This window comes from Propithecus coquereli, unplaced genomic scaffold (assembly GCF_000956105.1).
Source record: "Propithecus coquereli isolate 6110/MARCELLA unplaced genomic scaffold, Pcoq_1.0 Scaffold5, whole genome shotgun sequence".
Classification (NCBI taxonomy): Eukaryota; Metazoa; Chordata; class Mammalia; order Primates; family Indriidae; genus Propithecus; species Propithecus coquereli.
The window spans coordinates 15,455,222-15,473,616 of NW_012150840.1; the positions used below are offsets into that span (position 1 = coordinate 15,455,222).

The 18,395-nt window shown below is 43.5% G+C and overlaps 1 protein-coding gene across 1 annotated transcript in view; it reads left to right on the forward strand.

The window, feature by feature from the left end:
- Positions 1-1,180: 1,180 nt before the first annotated feature.
- BATF (basic leucine zipper transcription factor, ATF-like) overlaps positions 1,181-18,395 on the forward strand; it is a 21,951-nt gene continuing 4,736 nt past the window's right edge. The window contains exons 1-2 of the mRNA XM_012656121.1: positions 1,181-1,493; positions 3,843-3,947. Of these exons, the coding sequence (XP_012511575.1) occupies positions 1,431-1,493; positions 3,843-3,947 (168 nt within the window). The 5' untranslated portion in view covers positions 1,181-1,430. The remainder of the gene's footprint in view (positions 1,494-3,842; positions 3,948-18,395) is intronic.

Here is an 18,395-nt window from a genome sequence, read left to right on the forward strand (position 1 = left end):
CTCCATTTACCTTTAGGACGATACTGTCTTAGGGTAGAAATTCAGCCAGCGGATACAAACATCCTTTAGGGGCCATAACGTCCTGTCAACCCTAAAATTAATCAAGCGAGCATTTGGCTTTGAGGCATACTGGGAATAAGGCAAAGTACCTTTTTAAAAAGCCCAAGTGCCCGGCTGAGAGTTGAATTGCTCCCAGAGAACTCTCCCGATGTACTCAGGCAAGGCTAGGAGTACCCTGCAAGTCACAGCCAGGGCAGGTAGCATACTTACACTTTGCTCAGGGCCTTCTAACCTGGGTGCTCATTTATTCCTTGCAACAGCTCTAAGAGGTAGGCAGGGCAGCTTTTATCATCCTCCATTTACAGATAAAAATAATGAGGGTCCCAGAGCTCTAATGAGGTGCCCAAGGCCACAGACAAAGTGGTGGAGCCAGAATTCAAATTGTGGTCGGGCTGACTCTAAGTGCAGTGGTTGTTTTACTATTATTTACTGTTCCTCTATTCTGGGCTGTGACCTGGTGACCTTGAATCAGAAAGATCCGGGGCCCACCTTGAGCTCCTGAAAGACCCTCAACATAGAGGGCATCTTTTCTCTAAAGAGAGTGAAACACTCTGCCAAGAGGCACCGGTGATGAATGAGCTTTCAGAGCAGCGATTCCAGGGCCACCCCTGTGGCTTTCAGCCCGACCACGGCCTCTCGCCTCTCCTGTCCGCAGTCGGGGAGGAGCATGTCCTGGGTCACTGTGTTCCCAGGGCTCCCTGAGGCTGGCTGGACTGTGACCCAGAATGAGGAAAGCCCGGCACAAGAGAAAAGGATGGGCAGCTGCTTTCAGCGGAAAACCAGAAAGAAATCCCAGTCTCACCGCTTTATTTTGATTTAAACATGAAGTCTTGTGACAATGGAAACTTCTTCCCAGTGGTCCTCTCCTCTCGGCCCATGTCGACAGAAGACAGACTTGCTAATTCTGGCTGGGGTTTTTCCCTGCCTGAGCTGTTTTTCTCTTTTATCTTCATCAATTGAAGGGAGCTGCTCTGCCGTTCAAACTGTCGGAAGGTATCTGGGGTTTTGTGTATTTTTTTTTCTTTCACATAATTCTGTAGGTCTTTTCCCAGATATGTATTTTCTCTCAAACTAACTTCTAACTTGAAGTTTCCGCCCATGTGACTTCCAGCGTGAGTTACCAGAAACCACAAGAGAGAGAGTGCGCGCAAGCCCCGAAGAGAGCGACATGTCCCTGTGGGGAGCAGTCCCCCTGCACCCCAGAGCAAGGAGGACGCAGGGGTCGGAGGTGGCTGCAGGGCAGGCAGAGGAGGCAGCTGTGGAGGGTGGGGGGCTGGGGGCCCAGGAACAGTCAGGAAGGAAGGCCAGCTGGTGACAAGAGAGCCCAGAGGAGCCTGGGGCTGTGTGTGAGAGCCCGGAAGATTTCAGCCATGCCTCACAGCTCCGACAGCAGCGACTCCAGCTTCAGCCGCTCTCCCCCTCCTGGCAAACAGGTAGAGTCCTCCTTTCTCTCTCTCATACCTTCCGATTCTTCTGGGGGACAGGAAGAGTGGCAGGCTTCCTTGTCCTGCCCAGAGAGCTGAGGAGCGAGGAAGTGGCTTGTGGCGTGAGCGCGCTACTAGACTTAAGACATGGCATTTGCAATGAAGCTGTGCACATTCGTGGAGACCCTCATCCTCCCACCCATTCTGCCAAAGCCCTTTTCCTGTCCACCCGCGATGGTGCCCATCGCCTCTGCCTCACCAGGGTTCCCAGCCCTTGAAGCTTTCTAGGAAGCAAAGAGGAGGATGAACATCAAAGAACCCAGAGGAAAGGGTCTCCTGTTCTCCAAGGCAGTAGAAACGTGAGAGGAGGAGTTTTCAAGTGGGCTGCCGGCAGACACAACCCAAATCCTCGATATGTAGTTTCCCAGGAGACAGCCAGCAGGGCAGGAGAGAAAAGGGGTCAGGGAAAAATTAAAAAAATAAAAATAAAAAAAGGCCAGTTAACAAGTGCAAGTTAGAAGGAGGAAGGGAAGAGGAACACCCCGGCTAGCACAGAAGGATCTGTCTGCTGGGGCGCTGCCTCTGTTGCTAGCACAGCCAGTGAGGAAGGATGCTAGAGCCGTGGCCGATACCTCTTTCCCCTGTGGCGTCTGGACAGGAGGAAGGAAATAAATGAGCAGGTGGCTGTGGAAATGTGTTAGAGACATTTGCTAGCAGTTTATCTCAGCTCTGGGGAAACCAGGGAGATTGAGGTAGGAATTCTGGAGGCATTGGAAATCTAGATTTTGACTTCCAAGTCAAAAGTTTTTAGCTTCAGGGTTTTCAAAAAAATGGAGCACCTGACCACCTCTGCTTCTAGGGCTTTCTCTTCACCACACTCTTGATATTCCTTGCTGTAGGGAGTCCCATTCTTTCTCAGCCAATGTAATCAGTGGACTGAAATCTTCTCCACCTTTGTGGCTTAAAATCTGCATTCTTTCCTTAGCACACATATCTAGCAGGGCTTTCAAAATGCTGCAGCCAAAATAAAAGCATATAAGCATCTGCTGTAGCATCTCCCATAAGCAGCTAACAACAGAGCAGCGGTTGGAAGAGCCCGAGTGGAGACCTCTAGAGGGCAAACAATCTAGTCCTCTGCCCAAGATGGTATCAGAGTGGCTCTGACTGCCTGGAAGTTTGTGCTCTTCTTAGGAAGGAAATTACTCATGGCTTCCATGGTAACCTGGTGCCCCATCCCCCTTAGAGGAAGAGCACTTCCTCCCTATCTAACCCAATGCTTTCCTTCTGCAATGTCCTGGAAGTATGGGACACGTCGGTGAGACACGTGCTTGATGAGTCCAGAGCCTTGCCCTAGGATCTGTCCCCTCTAGCCCGTGGGGGACGTGAAAGGGAACAGGGCAAGAGTTGCCGAAGTGTTTCACGCAAATGCCTACACTTCTCCGGCAGCCTCTGGGGGAGAGCTGGAGCTAACCTCTGCCCGAGCAGAGGACATGCCCATCCCTGGGGTGTAATTAGAGAACACCCAAAGGGCCCCCATCCTCCCAAGCACCCATCCACTGCCTGCCACATCCAGGCCACCTCCGCCATTAACATTGTTCTTCTTGGCGTCTGGTTTTTATTAGGTGGTGTGCTCGTTGGGGCCGCCAAAGGTGGCTGAGCACAAGGAAGTGAGCGAGGGGGAAGAGGAGGCAGATCTGGGAAGGGCCCCGAGCTCAGGATGCAGCAGCAGACCACATGGGGTACAAAGCAGCGATGCGGCTAGTCGGGGTGGCAGGGGTTCTTGGAAAGGCATCACACTCGGGACAGGTGATATAACACTCCCCGGTGACTGTGAGCCTCTGCACAAGCCCTTAGGGCCTCAGTTTCCTCATATATAAAATGGAAATAATGATACTGACATCACAGCTTAGGGAATTCAGCAAGAGCGCCTCTGAAAGAGCAGTTGCACAGAGGTTGGCACATAGCAGGTGCTCAACAAGGCTTTGAGAAAAAGAAAACAGCTAAAGGAACAGCAAGAAGATTCTAGGCCAAAAAATGACAGGGTAAGGGTGGAGCAGCCCTGAGGAAGAGAGGCGATAAAACACACTTCATCGCCTTAACCATTTGTGCTGAATGCAGCCCTATTGAGGCTTCAAGATCTCTTGCCTTTTTCCTGTAGCTTTTGGCCAAAAAAAGTCCTAGAGACCTGAGGATGTATAACAGGGCATGGGGGACAGCTCCCCTTCGGGTGCAGGCTTTTGGCAAATAGGGATGAAGCCAGGGAAGGATGGGTAGATGGACACCGCACACCACGGGAGCCTGCTGAAATTCAGAACAGAGGAGCAGACTTGCGTAACCCTCACCATCTCTGCTTCCCAGGACTCATCCGATGATGTGAGAAAAGTTCAGAGAAGAGAGAAAAATCGCATTGCAGCCCAGAAGAGCCGACAGAGGCAGACACAGAAAGCCGACACCCTGCACTTGGTGAGTGTTCAGGCCTTTCTTCAACCTCTTGAGCCTTAGGCTTTGTTCCCCACCACCTGGGGACCCCGGACCATGGCTTTGATTCTGGCTGCGTGGGGATGTGGTGGGTGGGGAGCGGAGGGTGAGGGCTGTGGGGCGAGGTGGGGTGAGGAGGCTCTCCTCTGAGTGCATCAAGACGGTTCTGCAGCAGGGAATGGGCCAGAAGGCTGAACAGAGAAATAAGCCTTTCTACCCCAGCAAGGCTCAAGGGCTGGATGGGTTGAGTGTGGGAAGGAAGCCCAGAGGCTGAGCGGAAGGCAGAGCCACCTGCCCAGGGATACGGCAGCTGGAGAGAGCTCTATCCTTTATAGGCCATTGAGAGCAGAAGGCAGGACTGTCTTTGGAGGACTTTAGAAGGCCTTAAGTGCTTCAGGCGAGCCCATGATCTTGCAGTGCGAGGGTCACACATAGTCTCATCCCTCGGGCAGACAGCCGGGCAGCCATCCAAATCTCCCTGCAGTGGGGACAAGGAGGTCCTCAGGGTGCTACGTCTTACTCCCCTTTTCTGAGCATCATTAAAGATTTTATTTATTTATTTATTTTGAGACAAGGTCTCCCTCTGTCACCCATCATCATAGCTCACTGCAACCTCAAATTCTTAGGCTCAAGTGATTCTTCTGCCTCAGCCTCCCAAGTAGTGGGACTGTAGGTGCACGCCACCACAGCCGGCTAATTTTTCCATTTTAGTAGAGACGGGGCCTCGCTCTCGCTCTTGCTCAGGCTGGTCTCGAACTCCTGACCTCAAGAAATCCTCCTGCCTTCGCCTCCCAGAGTGCTAGGATTACAGGTGTGAGCCACTGTGCCTGGCCTCATTAAAGTTTTATTTTGAAATTTTTGTCTCTAATGATATCCCCCAAGAGGTCTGTGAAAGATGCAATTTCAAGTGCACTGATGTGGGATGGTCGTCATCCTGGCTGAGTTGCCTCTAGTCCCAAATTTTTATAGAGAAAACCTTGACCCCTGGCTTGAGCAGACCAGGGGCCTTGGGCAGTGCTGAACTGCAGTTCTGCTGGTGGCCCAGGGCCATAGTCAGTGTTTCTGGGTCCTGGCTGTGAGCTTCATCAAGCAATGCTTCCTCCTTGTCTCTTACCTTACCATCACACCTCTCCTCACTCTGCCCCTAATTTGCTTCTTGTTCAATGAACTCTTACTTCACTGGTTCCTTCCTCTTCCATCCCCTCATCCCTTCTTCTAGCAACCAAAGGTGGGGAACGTGCAGCTTTGGGGCCACATGTGGCCTTCTGGATCCTTGAGTGCGGCCTTTTGACTGAATCCAAATTTTAAAGAACAAATCTTTTTAATAAAGGGACTGTTCTGTGAAGTTTGGATTCAGTTGAGAGGCTGCACTTGGGGATCCAGGGGGCCACATGTGGCCTTGAGGTAATCCTGTCCTTCCTCCTGGAACCACCTGACAGTAAATACCTCCTAGAGACAGTGTGTGTAAAGAGCTCAACACAGTGCCTGGCATATGATAAATGTTTGGATTTATTGTACACTCAAAAAATTTAAGTATTCCCAAACCTCTAATATCCTAGTAATTCCCTTCAATGGAAAAAGTGCAATTGGCACCCAAAATGAATAAGCTTGTACTTATTCGGACAATTAGCATGGCAACCAGCCAATTAGTGTAGCTGTTTTAACCTTATCAAGAATAAGAAAGATGTAGTTTTAGCGGGAGTGGGAATGTGCTTCTTTTAGTTTTCTGAGGAAACAGAAAGCAGGCTGCACCCTCTCTGATTGGATGCTTGTGTTTTATTTGAAAAGTATGTAGCATATCCTCCTTTGCAAACTACCATGGTTTTAAGTCCATAAATAATTTTAAAATGAAAAAAAGAATACATGAGCAGCAAGTCTGCGCCAACTGTGATAGACAGTCTAATGTCAAGTTGTGAGTGGCCCCGCAGCTGGCATGTTCTGTGATTTCATTGCTTAGGGTCTCACAACACTCTGGTTTACTGTTTTAAACTTGACCATCTATGATTCTTTGTTTTGTCTCTATCAAAATCTGATTCTGATTCAATATTCTTTAGAGCAAGAAAATAAATAAATGAATAAAAATTAAAAAGGAAAAAAAATCTTCCTTTTGTACAAGTAGACAATGTCCTGAGACTGGCAAACTGCTATAAGCTTTATTGTAAGTTCGTAATATTGGTTTTTTTTAAAGCAGAAAGTTTAAGTAAGCTCGGAACTCAGCAGTCAGGGCAGGGTTTGATTTCCAGCTCTGCCACTTACTATCTATGCGACTGACCTCAGAAATGTTCTTCGCCTCCCTTAGGCCTTATCTAGAAAATGGAAATAGACAGTAAATACCTCATGGAGACAGTGCGTGTAAAGAGCTTAACACAGTGTCTGGCATACAATAAATGGATTTATTGCATACTCCAAAAAATTAAGTATAATAAGAGTAATAGTTATTATAAGCAAGATAAATAACCACAAAGATTGTACACATGAACACATACACACACATGTATTTAATCACAGAATCTTGAGGTTGAAAGATTTCATCAAGGCTAAAAGGTTCAGACACACATTTGATGCCTGGACTCCTCTACAAGGGCCCCAGCAAATGACGCCCAATGTACGCCTAGTCACTCTAGTGATGGGGAGCTCCCTCCCTCCGAACATAAAAACAGAGGACTCTTCCTCATCTTAAGCCTGCACCCCTGTCTCCCTGTAAATTCCACCTACTGGTCTTGTCCAACCCCTTGAGGATGTATCGATAAAGGTGACATATATGTCCCCTTGCTGCAGCAAGGTTTTCAACTCTGACTCCATGGTCTCTCTCTGTAAGATGAAACTTAGAACCAAAAGATTTAGCCCATCTATTGACACTAGTCATGACTACAATGGGATCATCTCTGGAGCTTGGGGGTCCATGGAGCCCCTAGTCGTGTAGTCAACATGTCCACACCCACACCCAGCCTCCATCTCTAGAACACTCCTATCTTCCCCAACTCCTCCCACCTCCTTTCTTTCGAGAACCACAGCATTCGCCTTTCCTTCTTGCCCAGTGAGCAGTCCCCTCAGTGTGGACAGGGCAAGCCTGTGGACTGCTGTCAATGCAACTTCTGGTTCTTGGCTTCAGATAGAAGCTTTTGGTAGCAACGTGTCAATCTGCCACCATCAAACAGAGGGTTTGGCTGTGGTTTGAAATCTTCATTTTTCTCTCAGATGATAACCACCCATCTTCTCTGTCCATTAGCCTCTTAATTCTCTCTGTGATTCAGGTAGAAACTCAGCTGGTTTACCCCAGTGTCTTTCGGCTCAGTACTTGGGTTGTCCTGGCCTCCTCTCTGTGCTTGGCTCCAGATGCAGAGGTTCTGGAACCATTCTCTGGCCCAGACATCGTCACAGGACTCATCTACCGATACCTTACAGACCAAGGTTTAGGAGGCAGATACTGAAAGTACAGTATCAAATTAGGACCACAGTCAGGTTAGGGTTCCAGCCTCATACATACTGGGGTAATATTTTAACCATTTCTTGGTTTCAACTTTGGTCAGTATTATCTACCTTAAAATACCAAAACAATTATCTTGGTTCTCCAGCGAGAGTGTGGGATGATCACTATATTGAACATTTTCAGTATCTGTCCTATAAATGGCTTACATCAGGACACTATGCATTGATTGCTTTTAAAATAAAGTAGGGAAAGAACCTCTTTTCATGACTGTGTTCTCATACCCCCCAGCATTGACTACCCCTGACATAAAATGGATCTGATGATTCTTTTCATAATTGTGACATCAATAAACAGAATCCACATTTTGTTTTAATTCTCCTTTGGTTGAGCATCTCACACAAGCACCTATCGCACTTAGTTCCTTTTCTCCTACAGACAACTATAGGGTCCATTAGGTATAGCACAGGCACTGATTAAAAATGAGAAAGGCAGCTGGACACAGTGGCTCATGCCTATAATCCTAGCACTCTGGGAGGCCCAGGCAGGAGCATCACCTAAGGTCAAGAGTTCAAGACCAGTCTGAGCAAAAACGAGACCCCGTCTCTACTAAAAATAGAAAAATTAGCCAGGTGTAGTTCCAACTACTCAGGAGGCTGAGACAGGAGGATTGCTTGAGCCCAGGAATTTGAGGTTGCAGTGAGCTCTGATGATGCCGCTGCATTCTTCCGAGGAAAACAGAGCAAGACTGTCTCAAAAAAAAAAAAAAAAAAAAGAGAGAGAAAGACATAACTTTACCAGTTAGTATCTAAAAGATATCAGTAGCTAATAAGTGGGTCCAAGATAATCAGCTGAAAAACTATTAGAAATAATAAGAGAGAAAATGCAACTTCCAAAAATAATACAAAAAGTAATAACTTACCCATATGTAAACAATAACCAATTTGAAAATTTAGTGGAAAGAGAGATTTCACTTATAATATCAACAACAACAACAAATGGAAGGAAGGAATAAATTTAACAAAAAGTATGAAGCATGAAAGATTTTATTTAGAAAAAAGCTTTAAAATTATCCTAAATGTCTTTTAAAAAGATTCAAATAGTTAGAAAGGTATGCCTTATGTAAAGATAGCAATTTTCCTTAAATTGATCTATAAATTTAATGTGATCCTAATAAAAACGCAAATAGAGTTTTCTGGGATTTGGAAGTGAACTAGATTAGCTACTCTAAGTGTCCAGTGAAAAAGAACCATGTGCAAATTGCCGGGAAAATTCTAAAGAAGAAAGGTAATGAAAGAAGATTAGCTGACCAAGATATTAAAGTAAACTACAAACATAGAAATCAAAACAACATGGAAAAGACACAACATTGAGCAGGACAGAATATAGAAACAGATCCATGAACAAATTCAAATTTTAAGACCCCGTCTGTCAATTCCTAAGACATAAGTACAAATACAAAAGGACCAGGATGATATTTCAAATCAGTGAGAAAAAGCTGAATTATTCAATAAATGGAGTTGAGACAACAGGCTAGTCACTTGGGGGGAAAAAAAAAAGAAAAGAAAAGCTGGTTCCTTCATTTCTTATACAACACACATACAAAGAATAAATGTAAAATTTTTTTAAAACGGAAACTAAAGAAATTTGAAAAAAACACATGAGCATTCAAAAATTTATCTTGGAATGAAGAATTATTTTCCAAATAAATACAAAACCCTGAAACCATAAAGGAAAAGATTGATATACATTACTTTTATACATAAAAAGTGAAAATAAATTCCTGTATAGATCAAAATACTATCTGCACAATCAAAGGAGAGTAACAAACTAGGGAAAAATATCTGTAACACATATGTCAAAAAAAGGCATGTTTACTTAATAGATGAGAGCTCTTATGAATAGGAAATGATTAACAACCCGAAAGAAAAATTAACAATGATTATGAATAGGCAATTTACAGAAACAGATAAGTAAATGGCAAATAAATATGTGAAAAGATGTGAGATCTCACTTAGTTAGGAAAATGCCAACTAAAGTAACTGTGAGATTGGGAAAGATGAGAAATGTTGCTAATACACAATGCTGCCAAGGCGACAGAGAAGCAGGTACCATCACATGTGGCTAGTAGGAGGATAGTCAGTACAACCCCATTGGAGGGCAATTTGATCATGTCCATCCAACGTATAAGTGCACATACCCTTGTGATTCAGCAATTTGACATCTAGGAGTCTATTCACAAATATATCCACAGATTATACAATTCTGTACGTGTAAAGATAATCATTACTGCATGGTTTCTTACAGGAAAGACTGAAAACAAGCTAAATATCCGTTAATAAGAGAGTGATCGAATAAATTATAGTTTGTTCATTCAGCTGTTAAAATAATGAGTTATGTCCGAATGTGCTAATCTGGAAAGATTATCACGTTTCTGTACTCTTAAGTCAAAAAGGTAGGAATGTGGTACCTAGTTTGCACCATCTGTGCTTTTAATAAAAAGAAAGAGATACATATATATAAGTGTGAATGTAAAAATTTTCAAATATATTACCAAAAAAAAATTCTTAGTGATATCTATTTCTGAAAAGTGGGACTAAAGATCTAAAGCATTGGAGAGATACTTTGCATTTTTTACCTTTCTTATATAGTTTGGGGTTTTTTTAATCACATGCTTTAATTTCTATATTATAGATATCAAAATTCTCAACATTGATCATTACTACATATGCATTAGGATGATTTCTTTTCTAATTTGATATCAAACATTGAGTAGTTTTCCACTGTGATATTTTATCCCTTGAACAACCTGCATAAATATCTCAGTCCTCTGGAAGAACCAACTCTCTGTTGGGATTTGGGTGATCCTAAGGTGTGCCTATAGGTGTGCCACTATAAGGGACGGCAAATCAGTTTCCTTTGTGTAGCCATCCTGGTTGACTGTAGTGGCTCTCCGGTGCCTTACAGCAGGAAGGGTTCTGAGTCAATGTCAGGGTCAGTGGAAAAGAGGATTGAAACCAATTAAGAAGCTTTGTTCCTGGAAAGGCTAAAAGCAGAGGATACACGGGAGTAGACGGCAATGTTAGCTCAGAGCTGTGCTGTTGACAAGTCAGATCTGGCCTCCAGGATGGAACTGGACACAGGTTAGGGTCACAGGGCCAAACCTGGAAGCTGGAGATTCAGGTACTCCCGCAGATGGGAGTGTGCCAGGTGCTTGCCTGGGGCTGGCTCTTGAAGGAGTCTTGTACCAGTTTAGGAAAAGAGAGAGGTTTACAGGTTCCAGGGTATGCGTTTAATGTTATATTTGACAGAAAAATCGTGAGTTTAAATTATGCATTAAATGAAGCTTTGAGCTAATGCTGTGAGAAATAAGGTATTTAAAATTGAAGGAAAATTGAGTAGAAGAGGACAAGAGCCTTGTCAAAGATGTTAGCCTCCCAGGCCTCCTTAGAATAGCTCTATTGTTCTTGGCCTTCTGGGGAGGCCTGGGAGAGAAGGCTGCTTTTGATCCTATTTCACTCCTGGAGTTCTTTTGCTCTCTTTGGGAGATCATACCATAATGTTTTTTGGCATAGAGAAGTCACAGGTCAATAAAACACACAGAAAAAATGTTGTGGCTATATACGCCCTTAAAAAGTTCGATGTAAAAATCAGTGAACCATCTATAGAAAAGAGACACATTTCTTGTGCCTCTGTTGCTATGAACTTCTTTTTAAAAACATGAACACATGACAATGTATTAGCCATTTTGTGTCAAGTGTTCTATCCTCGGTATTCCGTTTAATCTGCATAAAAATCTTATTATGGGCCGGGTGTGGTGGCTCACGCCTGTAATCTTAGCACTCTGGGAGGCCGAGGTGGGTGGATTGCTCAAGGTCAGGAGTTCGAGACCAGCCTGAGCAAGAGTGAGACCCCGTCTCTACTAAAAATAGAAAGAAATTATTCGGACAACTAAAAATCTATATAGAAAAAATTAGCCGGGCATGGTGGCGCATGCCTGTAGTCCCAGCTACTCGGGAGGCTGAGGCAGGAGGATCGCTTGAGCCCAGGAGTTTGAGGTTGCTGTGAGCTAGGCTGATGCCATGGCACTCTACTCTGGGCAACAGAGTGAGACCCTGTCTCAAAAAAAAAAAAAAAACAACAAACCTTATTATGTAAGGTAGAGTACCTTGTCCAAGGTTATGTAGCTTGTAACTGTGTCTGACTTTACATCTCTCTTCAAACCCTCATGAAAATGTATTCATCTTCCCTAACCTATATCTTCCTTGAATCTCCTCTTGAATTTATTTTTTTGTTTCTTAAGCAACATCCTCCAAAATTCACCTTTTCCTGATCCATTATTAGGCTTGGTCAAGAAAGTAAAGACATCTTTATATGATATTTCAATTGAAACCTTTTTTGAGATGACTATATATAAATCTAGTTGGCAAATAAATATTAACATCTTACATGGGAATAACCTTTGATACAACAATTCTACTTACAAGAGTTTGATGAAAAAATAATTTACAATTCATCATTATTTGCGAATAGTAAACACCTTGTCAATGCTATAAGATTGGACAGGTGGCTAACAACAGGGATTAAGCATATTATGATACATTCATATAATACAATTTTATGGGGGCATTTAAAACGACTGTGTAGATAGATCTGTATTTATTGACATAGAAAGATGTCAATGATATAGCATTGAATGAAAAAGGAAAATTACAAAGAGTGTGCAGAGTGTAATTCCGTTAATGTAAAATGTGTGGGTTTTGAGCATGGTTGCATGCATAAAAAGATGTCTGGAAGGATATTCTCCAAAATACTAATAGTGGTTGTTTCTGAGTGGTTCAGTTTGGGTAGTTTACCTTACTCCTAGTATTTTTCTGTATTTTTGTATAGTGATGAATGTGTGCCTTTTTAAAAATCAGAACACAAAATTAGGCTATTTTCATTTGGGGAGGAAAAACATGTCAAAGCAATCCACCACCCCTCGCTGCTTGTCTTACTGATGAGGATGGGTCAGTGTGATTACATTTAGGAGGCATATTGGAAAGGAGGCCAACACCACACTGGGCTTGACACTGTCAATAATGCCTGTCTAGATAGGATTATAGGTCCCAGGTCACAAATTGACAGCCGTCCGATCATCAGACATCTTCATGGAGCCAGGCTTGGCTGCACCCAAACTTCCTTCTCTTGAGAAGAATGGGAGAGTCTTGTCAAAGAGCCCCTGTCCAAGCTGCTCAGAGGTGTTCTTAGTCTCCTCTGTCGAACTCAGTCTGGTCCCCCTGCTTCCTGGGAGGGCAAGATGGGTGCACAAGGCAAAATTGTGGGATATCTGTAGAAGGTTCCACCGTGGGTCCCTATGGTGGCTTGTGGGGGGAATAGCAATAATTATGGTCATACCACCTTGTTTATAGAATCACAGAATTAAAAGGGAACTAAGAGATCTTCTAGGCCAACCTGCTGTGTTACCGATGAAGACACATGTCTCTCTCTCAAAGACACCCAAGAACACAAACTTCTTGCATGCCCACCAGTCTGCTTTTGTTTTGTGCCACTTTGCCGAACAGAGTTTTGCTACACAGGTGGTGGTGTTCAATATGGCCCTTTGCAAAGGATAAGCCAAGCCACTAACCAGAACCCTTGAACAACACAAGCCTACAGCAAAAGACCATAAAGAGTGAGTCCAAGGTTGACAGGAGCCAAAGTTTAAATGTTCCTTTATTTAAAAGAGAATTTAAAATTGTAATCCAAAATGAAAAGGGACAATGACATATTGAGGAAAATATTTGCATCAAATGAAATAAATGAAGGTTTAATATTCATCCCACAGAAAACACATCTTTTTAAAGAAAAACATCAAGATTCAATAGATAAGTGGGCAGAGACTATGAACAGAAAGCTTACATAATATTTTTCCTACCAAAATGAAAATACCCTAATTTCCTATTCTGATTATGAAAACGATACACACTCAGGCAGGGTTTCTCAGCCTCAGCACTATTGACATTTTGAGTCCGATAATTCTTTGTTGTGGGGCGTTGTCCTGTGCATTCATTGTAAAATGTAAAATCTACCCACTAGATGCCAGTTGCCAGCAGAACACCCTCCCCCCAGTTATGACAACCAAAAATACTTCCAGAACTTGCCAAACATCCCCCGGAGGATGAAATCATTCCCCGTTGGGAATGTTACACTGAGACAGACACACAGAAAGTTTTCTCCCTTCTTAATAATTAACAACTTGTAACATTAAAATGAAATTAAGAAACCTTTGTAAATCTAGTTGGCAAAAAAAGAAGTGATTTAAAATTATAATACCTAAATGCCAGTGAGGTTGTAGTAAAATTGATAGGTACATTCACTACTGGTGACATTATACGCTTTATACAACCTTTTTACAGCAATGCTTACCAGAAACTGGAAGGTTGATTGTGTCCTTTGCTCCATTAATCTCTCTCCTAGAAATTTATCCTAGGAAATCATTGAACAAGATGTTAATTCTAGCATTATTTATAATAGCAGTGTTTTGCTAGCAGCCAAAGCGTCCAACATTAGAACACCATTTTAAGTAAACAGTGGATCATCAATTTGATGATGTAGCCATTAAAAATAATAATTATGATGACTGTGTAGATGGGACAAAGTTATAACAGAAAGCAAAATACAAATTGTTTATGTACTGTGGCTGAGATTTTGCATGTTTGTTTAAAAGGGTGAGATGCAAAAATCAACTCACACTGGGTAACAGATTTAAACCTAAGGAGTGAAACTATTGGAATTCTAGAGGAAGATGTTGTAAATACTCTTCTAGACATTGGCCTAGGCAAAGAATTTATGAAGAAGACCCCAAAGGCAATCACAGCAACAACCAAAATAAATAAATGGGACCTGATCAAATTAAAAAGCTTCTGCACAGCCAAAGAAACTGTCACAAGAGCAAACAGACAACCTACAGAATGGGAGAAAATTTTTTCATGCTACAAATCCGATAAAGGGCTGATAACCAGAATCTACTCAGAACTCTGGAAAATCAACAAGAAAAAATCAAACGACCCTAACAAAAAGTGGGAAAAGGACATGAACAGAAACTTTTCAAAAGAAGACAAAATAATGGCCAAAAAACATATGAAAAAATGCTCAACATCTCTAATCATCAGGGAAATGCAAATCAAAACCACAATGAGATATCACTTATCTCCAGTGAGACTGGCCTTTATCAAAAAGTCCCAAAACAATAAATGTTGGCGTGGGTGTGGAGAGATAGGAACACTCATACACTGCTGGTGGGACTGCAAACTAGTGCAACCTCTGTGGAAAGCAATATGGAGATACCTTAAAGAGATACAAGTAGAAGTACCATTCGATCCAGCAATCCCATTACTGGGCATCTACCCAAAAGAACAAATGATACTCTATAAGAAAGATACCTGCACCCGAATGTTTATAGCAGCACAATTCACAATTGCAAAGATGTGGAAACAACCCAAGTGTCCATCAATACATGAGTGGATTAATAAAATGTGGTATATGTATACCATGGAGTACTATTCAGCTTTAAGAAACAATGGTGATATACCACCTCTTGTATACTCCTGGATAGAGTTGGAACTCATTCTACTAAGTGAAGTATCCCAAGAATGGAAAAACAAGCACCACATGTACTACCATCAAATTGGTATTAACTGATCAACACATAAGTGCACATATAAGAATAACCCCTATTGGATGTCGGGCAGGGGGGAGGGGGAGGGGGAGGAGCGGACAGGTATATGCATACACAGAGAGTGCAATGAGCACCATATGAGGGATGGACACACTTGAAACGCGGACTTGGCGGGGGAGGGCGGGACAAGGGCAACGTACGTAACCTAAACATCTGTACCCCCATAATATGCTGAAATTAAAAAAAAAAAAGGGTGAGATGGCAATATGTACAAATGAAAACAGTTGTGTTAGGGGACTAGGATCATGGGTGTTCTTAATTGGTTTTGAACATTTTTAATGTCATTATAATAAATATTATTTATTAAAAAAAAAAGAAAATTGTCAAATAGAGAGCTGAGGAAACTCCAGAGGAAATCAAGTACAAGTATAGAGAGAATATCAATGAGCTAGAATTTGGGGGTCAGGCTTTGGTAGGAGACTTTGTAATTTATGCTCCAAACAGGAACGCTTTTGAGAGTGAAAGGAGGCACGAATAAATATTACACCAAGACAACAAGTGTGAACCACATTAGTCCCAGTAAATATCTGGTCACCATAGACTTAGGGGAAACCAAGGAAGGTGACCTTGAGCTCTTATGAAAACTCAAGAGAAGTGATAAAGTTCAGAGCCAAGCAGAGGGGACTGGATTTCTAGGGCCAAAATGCAATTTCCTGCAACTGAGGACCCTATAACTAAAATATTTTCTGGGTACTTAGCTGGCACAAGAATATGCCTGATTGTTAAGAGAATGGGGTGACAGAAAATTATAAAAGCAAAGACGATATTCCCAGTACTAGGGCTAATACCAGCAATGATTCACCCATTCAACAAGTATTTGTTAGCCAAGTACAATTTGTTCTAGACACTAAGAATATAGCAGTGGCAAGATAGACCATGTGCCTAATTTCTTGGACCTCATATTCAGTTGGAAGTCAGACTGGAAAAAAGACAAATAAACAAACACGCTAATCATATGACGTCTACTTAGTAGACTCTTTCTTTATGAGCACGTCTCAGATTTTGGTAAATCATTACGGATTTCAAGTTGTCAATCAAGCAACATGATTTGATTGAACATTTGCTATGTGCCAGGCACTGTCTTTGTCACTGAGGACAAAATAGTGAAGACAATAATAGCACCTGCCTTCACCGAGCTCAACAACCCAAAGGGTAACTAGTTTGATAAAATTATAATTAATGAGATTTGAATAGATCCCCTAGGTTTTGCCTTTCCCTCTCAGCCGGGGTTGAGAATGAGGAGCCGTGACATTTGAAGCCCAGCAGGTACATATAGTAGAATGGGTGGAGTGAGTTTGGGCCAATCATGTGGGTACACACCCAGATACTCTGTCCCAGATACAGTGGCCCCACGGCTTAAAACAACACAAAGCAAACAATTCAAACCTTTGCTTCGATGGCAATTATTAGTTGTTTTGCTGTTTGTTTTTCAAAATTGGGCTTGCCGGTGATAACCTTTCTAACTGGAAGTTTCAGTCAAGATTGCATTCGGCTATAAGTAACAGACAAGCCATCAGACAGAGGCGTGAAAGAGTCATGGTTTATTTTTCTCAAACAACAAGACGATCGGAAGTGGAGAGATCAGGCTAGAGCAAGGAAGAACCAAGCTCCTCCATTCTGCGCGGCATCCTCAGGATGCGGTTGTTGTCTCCAGGCTGCAAGATGGCTGCGACCCTCTGGGCGTCAATCCGCGTGGAGGGAGGGTGACATTTAAGCTCCGTCTCCCCCTCTCCCTGCGACCTCAGCCCCCACGTACTTCTGTTGACATCTCATTGGTCAGAATTCTGTCACATAGCTACCCTCAGCAGCGTGGTAAGCTGGGTTTTTGAGCAATTCTGTCCCCGTCTCTCTGGAGGAAGGCAGGGAGAGGCAGTTTGGGATGGATGCTGAGTGAATCTACCTACAGTGTTTCTCACATTTGAGGTCAATGAAATCATAGTCTTGAAAGCCAAGGAACAGGTGACAGGACTTGAGGGCATGGCTGATGTGGCCAAACATCTGTTGACGACAAAGGTGCTTAGGGCCCTGGAGCTGCAGCTCTAAGCTCGAAAGTGAAGATTTCTCCAGAATCAGATGCTTACATTATTCTGTGCAAAGACCTGTGGTTTGGTAATTCCTCTTCTTGCCTCATAGAATGAGGGGTGGGAGTTGGGGGTCAATTTCCCCAGGAATGGTGGCAGATGTGGGCCTAGATCCTCCCACTATTTGGGAAGAGTCCTGTCTTTCAGCTGGAACCCTATCCACGAGGAGCGGGCTCCACCGCCTATCTGCACGTCGTGTGCAAGGGCTGGGAACTGGTAGAGATTGAATGTGTAGCTGGGTTTGAGGGATAAGCTTTGAACATCACTCTCTTATTTTAGTGTGGGTGGGAACAAAAAGGTCACCCCACCAATAAATGACTGCACGTTCAGCTGAGGAGGAAACACACGGGGACTCTTTTCACCCTTCTAGAAATTGTGATTAGAAAATGTGAGGAGAAGGTCAAGACACTAAACCAGAGCTCACAGGGAGGACCAAGCCCTGCTCAGAATGCCTGGAGAGTCCCTGCCAGAGCCTCACTAGAAAATACCAGCCTGTCCTTGGTCTTGGTCCCAACTGGCTCCCTGAGGGTGAGGGAACTGCCTGGGGATTCCCCATCCTTCAAGGGCTGTTTGCGACCCCTCCTCGGCCCCTCCAGGAGGGGGTTTCCCAGAATGTTCCCACACCCCCAGGAAGCCTTTTCCTTAGCCACCCCCAGGCTGCTTGTGGTTCATGATAGAGGCAGCAGCAGGTGACTCCACAGGTGAGGGTGAATTGAGCATTTGCATTTGCAAGAGGTGGGAAAAGAGGGAAGATGAAACTGGAAAGCCAACAGGGCTGAGGTCTCACCAGAGATAATTATCGAATATCATAAAGTTTAAACCAACCTCAAAGGCAAGAGAGCGGCCGGGTGCGATGGCTCACACCTGTAATCCCAGCACTCTGGGAGGCCGAGGCAGGCAGATTGGATCGTTTGAGCTCAGGAGTTCGAAACCAGCCTGAGCAAGAGTGAGACCCCCCCGTCTCTACTAAAAATAGAAAGAAATTAGATGGACAACTAAAAATATATAGGCATGGTGGCGCATGCCTATAGTCCCAGCTACTTGGGAGGCTGAGGCAGGAGGATCACTTGAGCCCAGGAGTTTGAGGTTGCTGTGAGCTAGGCTGATACCATGGTGCTCTAGCCCGGGGAACAGAGCGAGACTCTGTCTCCAAAAAAAAGAAATAATTCAAGATAGGGAAAAGCAGAAAGATGTTCACCATGACA